Genomic DNA, 11,390 nt, shown 5'->3' with positions numbered 1-11,390 from the left:
GGGATTATGGAACACCTTGCATACTTTTATTATATGGTAAGTTGAGTTCAAGAAAAAATGGAAACCAATTGGTTGTGTTTAATCACACGGTTCTTAGTTAAAGGTTTTCTTGAAAGTGCAATGATTGAAAACTGTAATGGTACTAAACGTACGAATACGAATCTTCTCTTCGCGTGGTAAGTTTGAGTCTTCCTCCGCAGAAAGTGAATGCTCAGTAGAAAGATTATTCAGCTCAAATAGGGAACAAATAATAAGCTTTTCTTTTTCTTATTTTTCTTTGATACAATCGAATCAAGCAAAATTTAAATAAAGGTCTTAACTGTATGTAAATTACATTGTAAACGGATGTAAATTACAACTGCAAAAATAAAATTTTCAGAAACAAAATGATAGTCATTTATGAAAGATTAAAATCCATTCTTGAATTGAATGCTTCTGGTGATATCTGGATCCTCACTGCCAGTCACTGCTTATTACAATACTTAAAGGATTGGAATCGAGTAACTGACAGTGTGGGTACTAAAATAATCGACTATTTGAAACAACTCACCAAAATTCGAGACGTTCACTTACAATGGATCCCATCACATGTTGGTGTCCCTGGTAATGAAGTCACAGATAGCTAAAAGAGGCACCACAGAGGTTGCAACATCTGACTACCTCATTACCAAGAGATTTTCTCCCTGAAGAAAAGCTGCGACAGGAAACTATGGTTAACCCCTCCTATTTACCACTGGTTTGGCAAAAAAGCTCTAGTGGTGCTCTAGAGTTTAAAAAAAGATATATCGGATCAGACGGCTGTTTCGCTATTCATCAGTGGCCATTTAAAATGCTTAACTTCTAAATTTGAGTGCAAAGTCTTCCCTAAGCAAGTGCATATTGAAATCACCTTCCCCCCGAAGATATCCTCGATTGTCTGGAATTCTTAAAGGACATTCGCTTACAACCAATTTTGGAGTGTGACTTTGCTAGAACGCTTGCATTCATGTTTTTTTTTCTCCAATGCCAACCTGTGTTAACATCCGTCAATTCAGGCACATACAGGGCGATTTTGTTGGCCTCTCATTCAGGGGCACCATATTAGGTGGGCCAACGTCGCTCCCAAAGTGAGGACTGATAGTACAGAGAAGGAAAGAACATTCATGCCTTGTGCGGGATTCGAACCCAGAACCTTTCTGATGCAGGGACAGTTTTCTACCCCCTCTACAGGTGGATTTGATATAGCTGAGGATGTATCACGAAGGATTGACGAAAAACAACGACAGCAAAATTAATTTTTTTCGAAGCAGTACAAAATTTCTTTTTGAAAAGATGTTTCACCTGAGATACGATAGTATATGAGGAATCAATCAATGATTGATAAAAATGAAAGATTGATAAATCTATCAATGAAAGATTGACAAATCTATCAATAAGAGAGTCATCAATCATTGATTGATTGATTAGTATATTTAGCTAACGAACTATTTATTAAATTAATTTCATTCGATCATAATATATGAGATTATTTTTTGAGGATTGAATGAAACTGATTTGAAACAAAATTATTCGAAACTAGTTTCCAGTAATAAAAAAAAGACGAAACATTCATTATACTTGTTCTTCTTTGTAACATTGCTTTAAATATATAATTTCAACAAGATTCCTTTCAGGATAAGCATGCAGTCGATTTGAAAAATCTCGTTAAATATATAGACTTATGCAGTGTACTGTGAGAAGCTGCTCAAAAATTATAAGCTCAAGTACTGTTACTGTTCATAAGCTTTAGCATAAATTATTTAATCATATTTAATTATATTTGTTGACGGTCTTACTCTCGCTCGAGGTTCTATTTTAGTGTCCCATGCACTGGTGCTAGATCTATAGCGAACACATTAGGATACAAAAATGACAATAAAAAAAATTAGGTTACTAGAATGCTTTAAAGGATGGTTCAGAAAAATATATTTCATTAAATATACATGTATTTGCAGAAAAATATTTCTACTAAATATATTTACTTATCTAACTTTAAGTTTTATCGAGAAAAAACTTCTTGCTTCGGAAAATTGCTTTACAAACTAAATTTAAAGTGAGTGGAACCTAAACGAATTCTTAAAACCCTTTTTTATTCTTTAATGCTTGCATTGATTTAATATCTGCGTCATTTTACTGTTTTAAGAAAGACGAAAAAAATCACATAATTTGACTAAGGCAGAACAATTAAAATTTTCGAAAATTCTATTTTTAAATTTTTGATACAATTTAAAATATATACTTACTTAGTATAAATTTTTTATGATTTAAATTTAAGTATCTATTTTCAATAGGTTTTCAGAATTTTTCGCTCATAAATATTATAAAATAATTAATTTTCTAAGCTTAAAACTGCATATTTTTCCTTTACATTATATATTCCTAAAAAATTGAGTTTTAAAAATCACTTTCTTGATTTCCCGAGTAAAAAATAAGACACGATATCAAAAAATTTAAATTTTTTCCTTTCTCGAAATTATGTTTTTTTTATTTTTTTTTGAGAGAGAGAGGGAGAGAAAACCTAAAAAGAAACTGACAACAAAATAAAGAATTCCTCAAATTTTCAGAATATCTTCAGTTAATGTGGAGATAAAAGAAAATAAAGTTATTTTTTTTTCTAATTGTGATAAATATCTAAACTTTTCACCGATTGGAAATGAATTAATAGCTTCATTTCCTTGAATATGAACTTATATTCTATCTATAAAATAATTCATGCCATATATAAGCCTAATTTAGAATCAATAATTCATTTTTACTCAATTTATGAAAAATAAGCCTGTGTTATGAAAACGCTAAATTGTTCAATAGAGAAAAGGTAGATTCTATGATATTATGAAAAATGGGAGATCAATTTCCAAGTAAGACTTTAAGACTGCTAAATGGTGTCACTTTAGCCCTGGAGCTTAAACTTTAGCGATATCCTATTATTTTTTTATTATATTAATCAAAATCATTATACAATAAATATTTTTCAGCAAATTATTTGTTTTCTGTTTTTAGTTACATCATATGCAAATGCCTTTTTGTTAACATTTTGTTGCAGCCTTTAAAAATTAAAATTCCTTGCTTGTGCTTAAACTTTCATATAGAGTGCAAAAGAAATGTATTATTGTTTTTAGAAAGACTAGCTTTTTATTAAAACTGTTAGACGATTTAGTCACAAAAGTTTGTGGTTTTTGCCTAGTTTAATCTGGAATCCAGCTAATAGTTACCAATGTAGAGGAAAGTTGCGAAAATCCTAAATCATTTCTTTTCCAAATTACAGAAGAGCGTTGAGTTGGAGCATTGACTAATTTTCAGATGCTTTTTTTCAATTGCACTGTAAAAAATGGTTTCTCAAAATCATCCAAAAATGAGTAGAAATTGCTCCGAAACAAATAATAGTCAAATTTGAAAATCCCATGCATTCATAATTGAAATAGCATAATGGGGAATGTTAGGTATTTCCTTAGTTTATGATTCAAAGGCTTCTTGGAACTTATGAGGTACAAACCTTTTAATTTCACCAAGATATCCATTTAGTTGTGCAGTGTATATCGTTCAAGAAAAGTCATAAATATACTAGTTTTTATGAAAATTGTTTTTTTCTTCTAAAAAATTCAAAAAGTTTAAATTTCCGACCGGGTTTAAACTAACTACTTTTATCACTGCATGCATGAATGTGTTTAAAGCTTGAAAATACTTGGAACGTTTGAAAAAGAATATGAACACAAATTAAAACTGTATTGTAGTAGTTCCATTCAACTTTACGGCTTATTTTAATTTTATTAATAATTCTTTTAACTGCTCTTTCATAGAATGAGTTAATATTGCTTCATATGGTTAAAATAATGAGTCGAAATATTGGTTAAACTGTTATTGAATTACGAACCAAGCTTGATATTTCTTAGTACAACACTGGCTAATTCCAGTTACTTGCATGATGTGTGCTAGCTACTTGCATGATGTTTATGACATTACAAAGCCCCTCCGAATTGAGTATTAAAACTGTAATTATTATCACACTAGTCACAATAAGGGGTCAGTGCGGTTAAGTCGTTGTTTTACTAACATTAACTTGCTTCAAAACAGCTTTTATATAATCACATTGTGACGATTGCCTTAAAAAGTAAAACTGCGTAAGTTATGGCAAAACTAAATAACTTATTATTAATAACGGTTTCAATAAAAAAACTAAGCAGACATTCTTCACAAATATCAGCCATTAAGAATTTTGCACTCAAGTTATCTTCGAAAATAATTGTCTTTACAGTCATTTTTAATTTATTGTATCAAAATTGTTATGAATTGTTATTGGTAGGTCACTAGTAAATCATGAGTCAAAAGTTAAAAATATTTACTTAAGCATGGGGATTGAGACATGTTTTTCTGTTAAATTTACTTTTCAGCTTTGTATTTTTTCTAAATGTGTGAGAAATGAGAGCTATGATTTAAAGTCTAATTTCCATAAATCGTTACCCAAAACAAACAAAAAATATCAAGTAAAGCATTTAAACACCTTGAATTTTGGGGTTTATCACCCAAAATCTGTTGTTTTATTGTAATTTTTTTGACTGAAATAATTTTGCCATTCATTAGAAATGTTAATTTACTTTTACAATAGATTTTTTTCTCTTTATGAAAAATTAAAAATCCTCATATAAAAAATGAGTTATTCCAATTTTCGTCATATTAAAAATTTCAGCTTTATGTCAATGCATTTCACCTACAGTTTTAGTAAACATTAAACAATTCAATGTCATTTTTATATTATGTCATTATGTAATTTTTTCCGAATTCTCACAAAATATTAGATCGCTGTTTCGAAATTTTTAGTCATTGTTGTTTTTTCCTTTCCTTTAAAAAATTTTAGAACAACTAAATATGTTCATTTCGTTTGTTGTAAACATTTGCAACAATGCTTAAGAGAGTTAAATGAAACTTTATCCCTTTGCACATTGTTTTAATAGTTCTTTTTAAACATTGTTGCCGAAAAAAATCGTTGCTAATATCACCAACAATATAGCAGAAAATTCCTTATTCTTATTTGAGCTTTTATAAGTGAATAACGTCTTTTTTGACAAGTGACTTATAATTTGTGAAAATGAGTGAATTATTTCGTTTTGCAGTGCTTAATCACTGGCAAAAAGAGTTGAAAAGGAATCCAAGGCCTTATCGTAAGCAAGAAAACTATTAATTTTATAAATTTTAAGTAAACGATAAATTTCAAAATATGATCAAATCTTGATTAGGATCAATCTAGCATTTTTTGGAACTTAGCCAGAGGTGGTGATAGACAATATTATATGTCGATATTGTTTTGAGATTTGTATGTAATTCCATTGCATAAATAAAATTTTAACTTAATCTTGCTTGAAAATCTGTGCAACTGAATTGAATTAAAATATGAGAATATGCATAAAAATAGTGTTAAATATGTATTAAATTTAAAGGAAAAATTTCAAATAGAAATCGAAAAGAAAATTATGAATTGACTGTTATTTTTTGTATAAATACAAATGCATTATTATCTCTTAATATATACTCCTAAAATCGAATTTTTTACAAATTATTTTATATTCTGAAGAATGAAAAAAATATTTTAAAGCTGTAACATATTTTTCTTCATTAGAAATTTTTTTGGTTTATACATTTTCATAAAGGTGTTAGTGATTGTAACGACACGTTGCATCACACTGTAAATCATTCTTGATCAAATTACGGTAAGAAGTACCGGCACTTTTAGTGCATCATAAGCATTATTTGCAACCTGAATGATGATACGTTTTACAGTGAAATCCATTTTTACTGGAACGAAATATTTTTACAGTAATTATTACCGCGAAATCACTGAATCATTCAAATTAAATCAATATTACAGTAGAAAGTACGGCATAATATTTTACGGTAACTTGTGTTAAAGGACATTGAACCAAAAATGCCAATACTTTGTACCATAATTTTATTTGGAATTTTTCGGTGCAGAAATGATGTTATTTGTCTTACAAGGAAAACATATTGTGATTTATTTAATAAAAAACAAAGTTATAAAACTTTTTAATTCTATACATAATTTTATCAGCTAAAAGAGACATTTTTATTTTATTAATAAAACTAAATATCCAAAAGCAATAAGTAAATATAATGAAAAGTGACATTTTGTTTAATTTAATTATACTAACTATCACCTAATTATCTAGTCCTACCACTGTTCGTCAAAGACAATATTTCAATCAAACCCGAAAACTATAAGCGAAAACAAAAAAGTGTAAAACAAAGACGTATCAAGACGTAATCAAAGACGTAGAATCAAGTCTATTTTTACCATAATTTATCAAATTTTAAAGTTAATTTTAGCTGAATTTACTTAAATTCATGTGATAGGTTTGAAATTTGTTTTTTTTTCTTTCTCAAGAAAATTTTCCGACATAATATTTCAAATTCAAATTCAAAAAAAAAAAAAAAACTATCCGAAGATTACATTTTCTAATAAATTCCCTACCTTTTCCTTGCAAGAGGGGAAAAATTATAAATTTTTTTTACCCAAATTTAAATTTAATCAAAAATAAGCTATATTAAAATTAAATTTATAATCTATTTTTAGCTCCTGGATTTCTTGCAGAAGACACCAGCAGTAGTTCATCTGAAACAGATGGGTAAGTACTTTATTTAGATTGACAAATAGTGTAATTTCTTTAAGGAGAAAAATGGAAATTTTTAAAAGTTTAAGACATAAATAAATGAAAAAACAAATAAATAAATAAAAAAGAAAAAAAGAAAGAAATACAAAGAAAAAGAAAATTACACTAAAATGTTCTTTATAATGGCTTTAACATGAGTTGCACAAGAAACTGATGAAAGATGACCACCTATAGATAATTAAATATTCTATCTATAAACATCTAATCTAAAAATATATTATTTTCTTTCTCCTTTCAGCTACGAAATGCTGGAGGTTGATGGAGGGATAGTTTCTGAGGAGTCACATTTGACTTCTGATGAGGATGAAGCTAGTGATAGGTACTATATATGGAGTTATTATCTTTAAGAGATCATAATATTTGTATTGTAAACTACATTAAATATTCAAGATTTTTACTATTAAGTGTATTAAGCAAAATCATGTCTTGAAGTTGAAGCAACAATATAATGTGATAATTTAATTTGTTTCGTTTAGCGATGATATGGAGGAATTGAGTGCTGAAATAGAGCATTCTGAGTCATCTTCAACTGATGATGAGGAAGTTGAAATTTTGGAAAGGTAATCTATTTAGTTTTTATTTCATTATTTTTGCATTAATTGTCTTTAGTGAGATTCTAAATATTTAGCAATTTTCTTTATGATATATTGAATAGTATTTATGTTGCTACTTTTGAATGCTGATTTTCATCGTGGAAACTTAAGTAAATAATTGTGTTAAATTCTTTTTAAGAAATGCATATTGAAATAGTTTATTTTTATCAGAGATTAATGATTTAAAATAAAATGTACATAATTCATGCAAGTATGATTTAATTCTTATTAATAAAAAACATGCTATTATATATGAAACATGTGTTAAGCTTGACGTCTTATCTATTAATTTTATTTTTTTTCTTTAGAGATGACTTGGTTGAGTTGAGGGCTGAAATAGAGCCGAATCAGTCATCTTCATCTGATGATGAAAATGCTGCTATAGTGAATAGGTAATTTAAACAGCTTCAATGTTATTGAGATTAGGTATTTTAAACAATATTTTATACCATTTGCAATTTTTAAAAGCACACGCTACTTTCTTGCACGTAAACTAGAATTTATTTAGAAAGTTCAAACTAAATGAATATCTTCTGATCTGACGTAGATGAATTACAAAAAATTAATATGTAGCATAAACGTAGAAGGCATGAAATAGTTTAAAAGAACTAATAATTTTTGATACGTAAATATTTCAATCAAATACTGTTGAAAGAAATTATTTCTCAAAACTACTCAGAAATAAATATAGTCGAATTGTAAAACTCACGAATTCAAAATATTGGGTATAATAGCATGATCAACGTGTATATAAATTTTTATGTATCGAGACAAAATGTAAAATCATCATCAAGTGTGACAAAATTTAAACTTTATTGGTTTATAACGGTTAAATAATGGAAGAAAACATCTGATTTGATAATAGTTTACAGCATCGTTCTAAAATTATTTCTCGAGAAAAAAATTGTTTTTAGATCGGTAAATAACACTTTTCTACTTAACCGCCATGTTTATTTATAAATGAAGATGGGTTCTCATAGCCGTTCATTTGAACATGTCACAATACATAGAGGTTTCAATTTCAATTATATATATTTTTGGAGCTATTCTATCGCATTTTTTCACAAATTTGAGAAACACATTTTAACAGGAAAGGCATTTGTTAATCTTGAGGTAATTATTTCATGCACTAATTCCCTTTTTTATTTTTAGCGACAAAGTAGAGGAATTGCAGGCTGATATCGAGCCTAAAGAGTCACAAATGATTTTTGACAAAGAGATTGTTGCTATGGATGGGTAATTAAAGTCCTATTTTAAACTTACTCTTCAATTAGCTTTAATACGCCTGATTTAAATTTTTAATATCCGAAAGCATAATTTATTTTATTCGAATTCTTTAGATTATTTTCTTCCAGAAACAAACAACCTGCATTCTATTTCACTCATCTTCAAGTAGAATGGATATTTTTCGCATCCATTTTCATGAGATTTCCGTTAATAGTAGCAGTATTTTAATCCAAAATTCAAAATCCGATTTTCTGCACTTACGTAGTTTTGAATTATGTAGTTAAAAATTTTCTCTAAAAAATTAAAAAAATTTAACCCATTTGTGTTTTTAAAAATAATAATTAATTGCAAAAAATAATATTTTCCACAGAATAAACTTTTGAATAAATTGTCTAAAATTTCCTCCAACCCTCTTATGAAAATAAAGGTTCCTATTCCGTCAAAAGAAATGAATCTAAATAGACTTTTTAATTTATTTTTGTTTTTATAACCTTATAACTAATGCCTGCACAGATATTTTAGCGCATTTGAGGAAAATCACACAAATATTTACCTTCATGAAAATCCGATCTTGAAATAAAAAGTTAATAATGTGTTCAAGTTTTTATTTCTTCTTTATTTTTTGGCTAAAAGTACATACATTTTAATATTAAATTAATTTTATTAAATTTCATCTTTCATTATAGAAGTGATGGAAGTGGCCATTATTACTTCGAGATTGATTCGAGGGAAAAGAAATTATTGGTCAAGGCTAATAAAGTGAAAGAATCACTGGATATTGTAGTTGGATTAAAGAGGTATATATTGATTGCTATCAATCTTATTTAAATAAGTTCATTTTTTTATGTGAATTTAAATCCCTAATGTGCTTTTTTATGTGCTTTAAAAGTATATTTGATAACGAATTTAATTAATTCCACGCCGAATTTTTAAACTAAAGAAATATAAAATTGTACTTAAATATGTTTTCAAGTAGTAAAAACTGGCAATATGAACAAAAGCTCAGAATTTTTTTTAAATTAAATTTATTGCCACTACTTATGCACATTGTAAAGTATTATAAATAAATTTTCTTCAATTTTTGACATTTTATACATTAACTAACTAAGTATGAGGTTTTAAATGGACAATCGAGCATAATGAATTCATCGGTAATTTAAATATTTTTTTGAAAATTAATTCAAAGAAATAGCTCTTAAAGATGTAACCATAAAACAAAATTTTTAAATTTGTCTAGAATACGTAAAAAAACTTCTTTATATATATATATATATATTCAAGCACAGCCACTTTCTATTTTGGAGGGGTAAAAGTTCAAATCTGACCAAAAAATTTTAAGTTAATTCAGAGAAAGTACGCTTTTCAAAGCAATTTCAAGTACTGTCGGGATTAATTAATTAGTGTATTTAAAATAAGAAACTGCAATATATAAGGTTGTTTGATTACAAATTGTGACATTTTCCGTTACTCTACAAAAATAAAACATCAAGGTACACAGCCGTCATTCATAAATATTTTTTTTTCTTTGTGAATTACTTTGTATTTAATTGTATGATTTATTGTGCATGTTTTTTCAATTTGTTAGATTCCTTGATTTTGAATAATAAGATCAAATGTACTGTGATTGTAACATTGAAATTTTTTATGATGATAATAAGATATTTCAATAATTAAGAATAAGATCAAGAATCAAGATTATATTAAAAAAAAATTTGAATTTTGTTATTATAAGAAATAATAAAACGTTCTTTCTGCAAATTCCTTGGCAAGCTCACTAGTTAACGCAATTATTAATAAAATTCTTTTTTTAACGACATTTGTTGCAACTCTTTTATTTGCATGATTAATAAACAAAATAATTAAAATCTGATACAAGTTCAAGTACATAAATAACTCTCTTATAGATTGTTTAACAATAAATGGATTATTTATTACAGTTGCGGAGATGTTTCTCTTTTGACAAAAATTCTGGAAGAAAAATTGGCTCAAAATCCAGATTTTGCTAAAAAGAGAGAAATGGCCAGAAAGAAAGAGAGGAAAAGTGTCCGTTGCTTTGTGAGACGCCTGTTTACTGGGTGTTTCATACGGAAATATTAGGAAACTGAGTGAACCCAAAGCTAGACAAAATTTCTCAAAAAATTGTGACTCCAAAAATACCTATTTCTTGAATTTGGGACTCTGAATGTATGCTATTCCTGACATTAGGACTTTCCCTGACTTAGACTTTTCCCGACTGTGACTTTTCCCGACTGTGACTTTACCCGACTGTGACATTTCCCGACTATGACATTTCCCGATTGTGACAATTTCCGACTATGACGATTTCCGATTGTGACAATTTTCGACTGTGACAATTTCCGACTGTGACAATTTCCGACTGTGACATTTCCTGAGTGACAGTTTCTAAATGTTACTTGGCTTAAGACACACAACCTGGACGAAAAATTTGGAATATATAACTCCCAGATTTTCAGACATTTCCACGCGGCTGTGTGATTTCATGATTTCAAAATGATACATTACCAACAGTACGATTACCAAATTGATCACTTTTGATTGCATGTTCTTTATTTATTTATTGTAACTTATTATATGCCTGTAAAATTATCACTAAGTACAATAAATGGAACATGTTTAATGATTTGTTTGTTTCTTATTACTTTTATTATTCAGAATTATTGAAATCAATTTTTATTTAAAATATGTGTTACTACTGTGTGTACTAAAGTAATTTAATAAGTCGAACAGATTTTTTGAAACTATGGGACTTCTTCGACTTCTCACTAACACTAGAAATTGTCGACGCAGTTCAATTTATATCACTTAGCTAATTTCAGTAAAACTTTTTGTCTCAAGTTTATAAACAGTGAAA

General features: G+C 27.8%; 1 protein-coding gene across 1 annotated transcript; it reads left to right on the top strand.

Annotated features, from left to right (window-relative positions):
• Positions 1-386: 386 nt before the first annotated feature.
• Positions 387-11,133, top strand: LOC139425431 (uncharacterized). Its single transcript, XM_071180314.2, has 8 exons — positions 387-603; positions 6,602-6,653; positions 6,937-7,017; positions 7,175-7,258; positions 7,600-7,683; positions 8,444-8,527; positions 9,205-9,315; positions 10,456-11,133. Exons 1-8 carry the CDS (start codon positions 387-389, stop codon positions 10,613-10,615), a joined length of 873 nt encoding a protein of 290 aa, XP_071036415.2. The 3' UTR covers positions 10,616-11,133.
• The last annotated feature ends 257 nt before the right edge of the window (positions 11,134-11,390 follow it).

Source organism: Parasteatoda tepidariorum, chromosome 1 (genome assembly GCF_982258835.1).
Source record: "Parasteatoda tepidariorum strain Cologne lab strain chromosome 1, Ptep-v5.0, whole genome shotgun sequence".
Classification (NCBI taxonomy): Eukaryota; Metazoa; Arthropoda; class Arachnida; order Araneae; family Theridiidae; genus Parasteatoda; species Parasteatoda tepidariorum.
The sequence above is the reverse complement of the archived record's forward strand: the minus strand, read 5'-3'. Positions and strand labels throughout refer to the sequence as shown.

Bases quoted from the DNA above. Each gene is read 5' to 3' on its own strand.
- LOC139425431 (XM_071180314.2), top strand. From the start codon at position 387: ATGATAGTCATTTATGAAAGATTAAAATCCATTCTTGAATTGAATGCT. The intron at 604-6,601 runs GTAATGAAGTCA...ATCTATTTTTAG, and splicing joins ATCACATGTTGGTGTCCCTG to CTCCTGGATTTCTTGCAGAA. The intron at 6,654-6,936 runs GTAAGTACTTTA...TTCTCCTTTCAG, and splicing joins AGTTCATCTGAAACAGATGG to CTACGAAATGCTGGAGGTTG.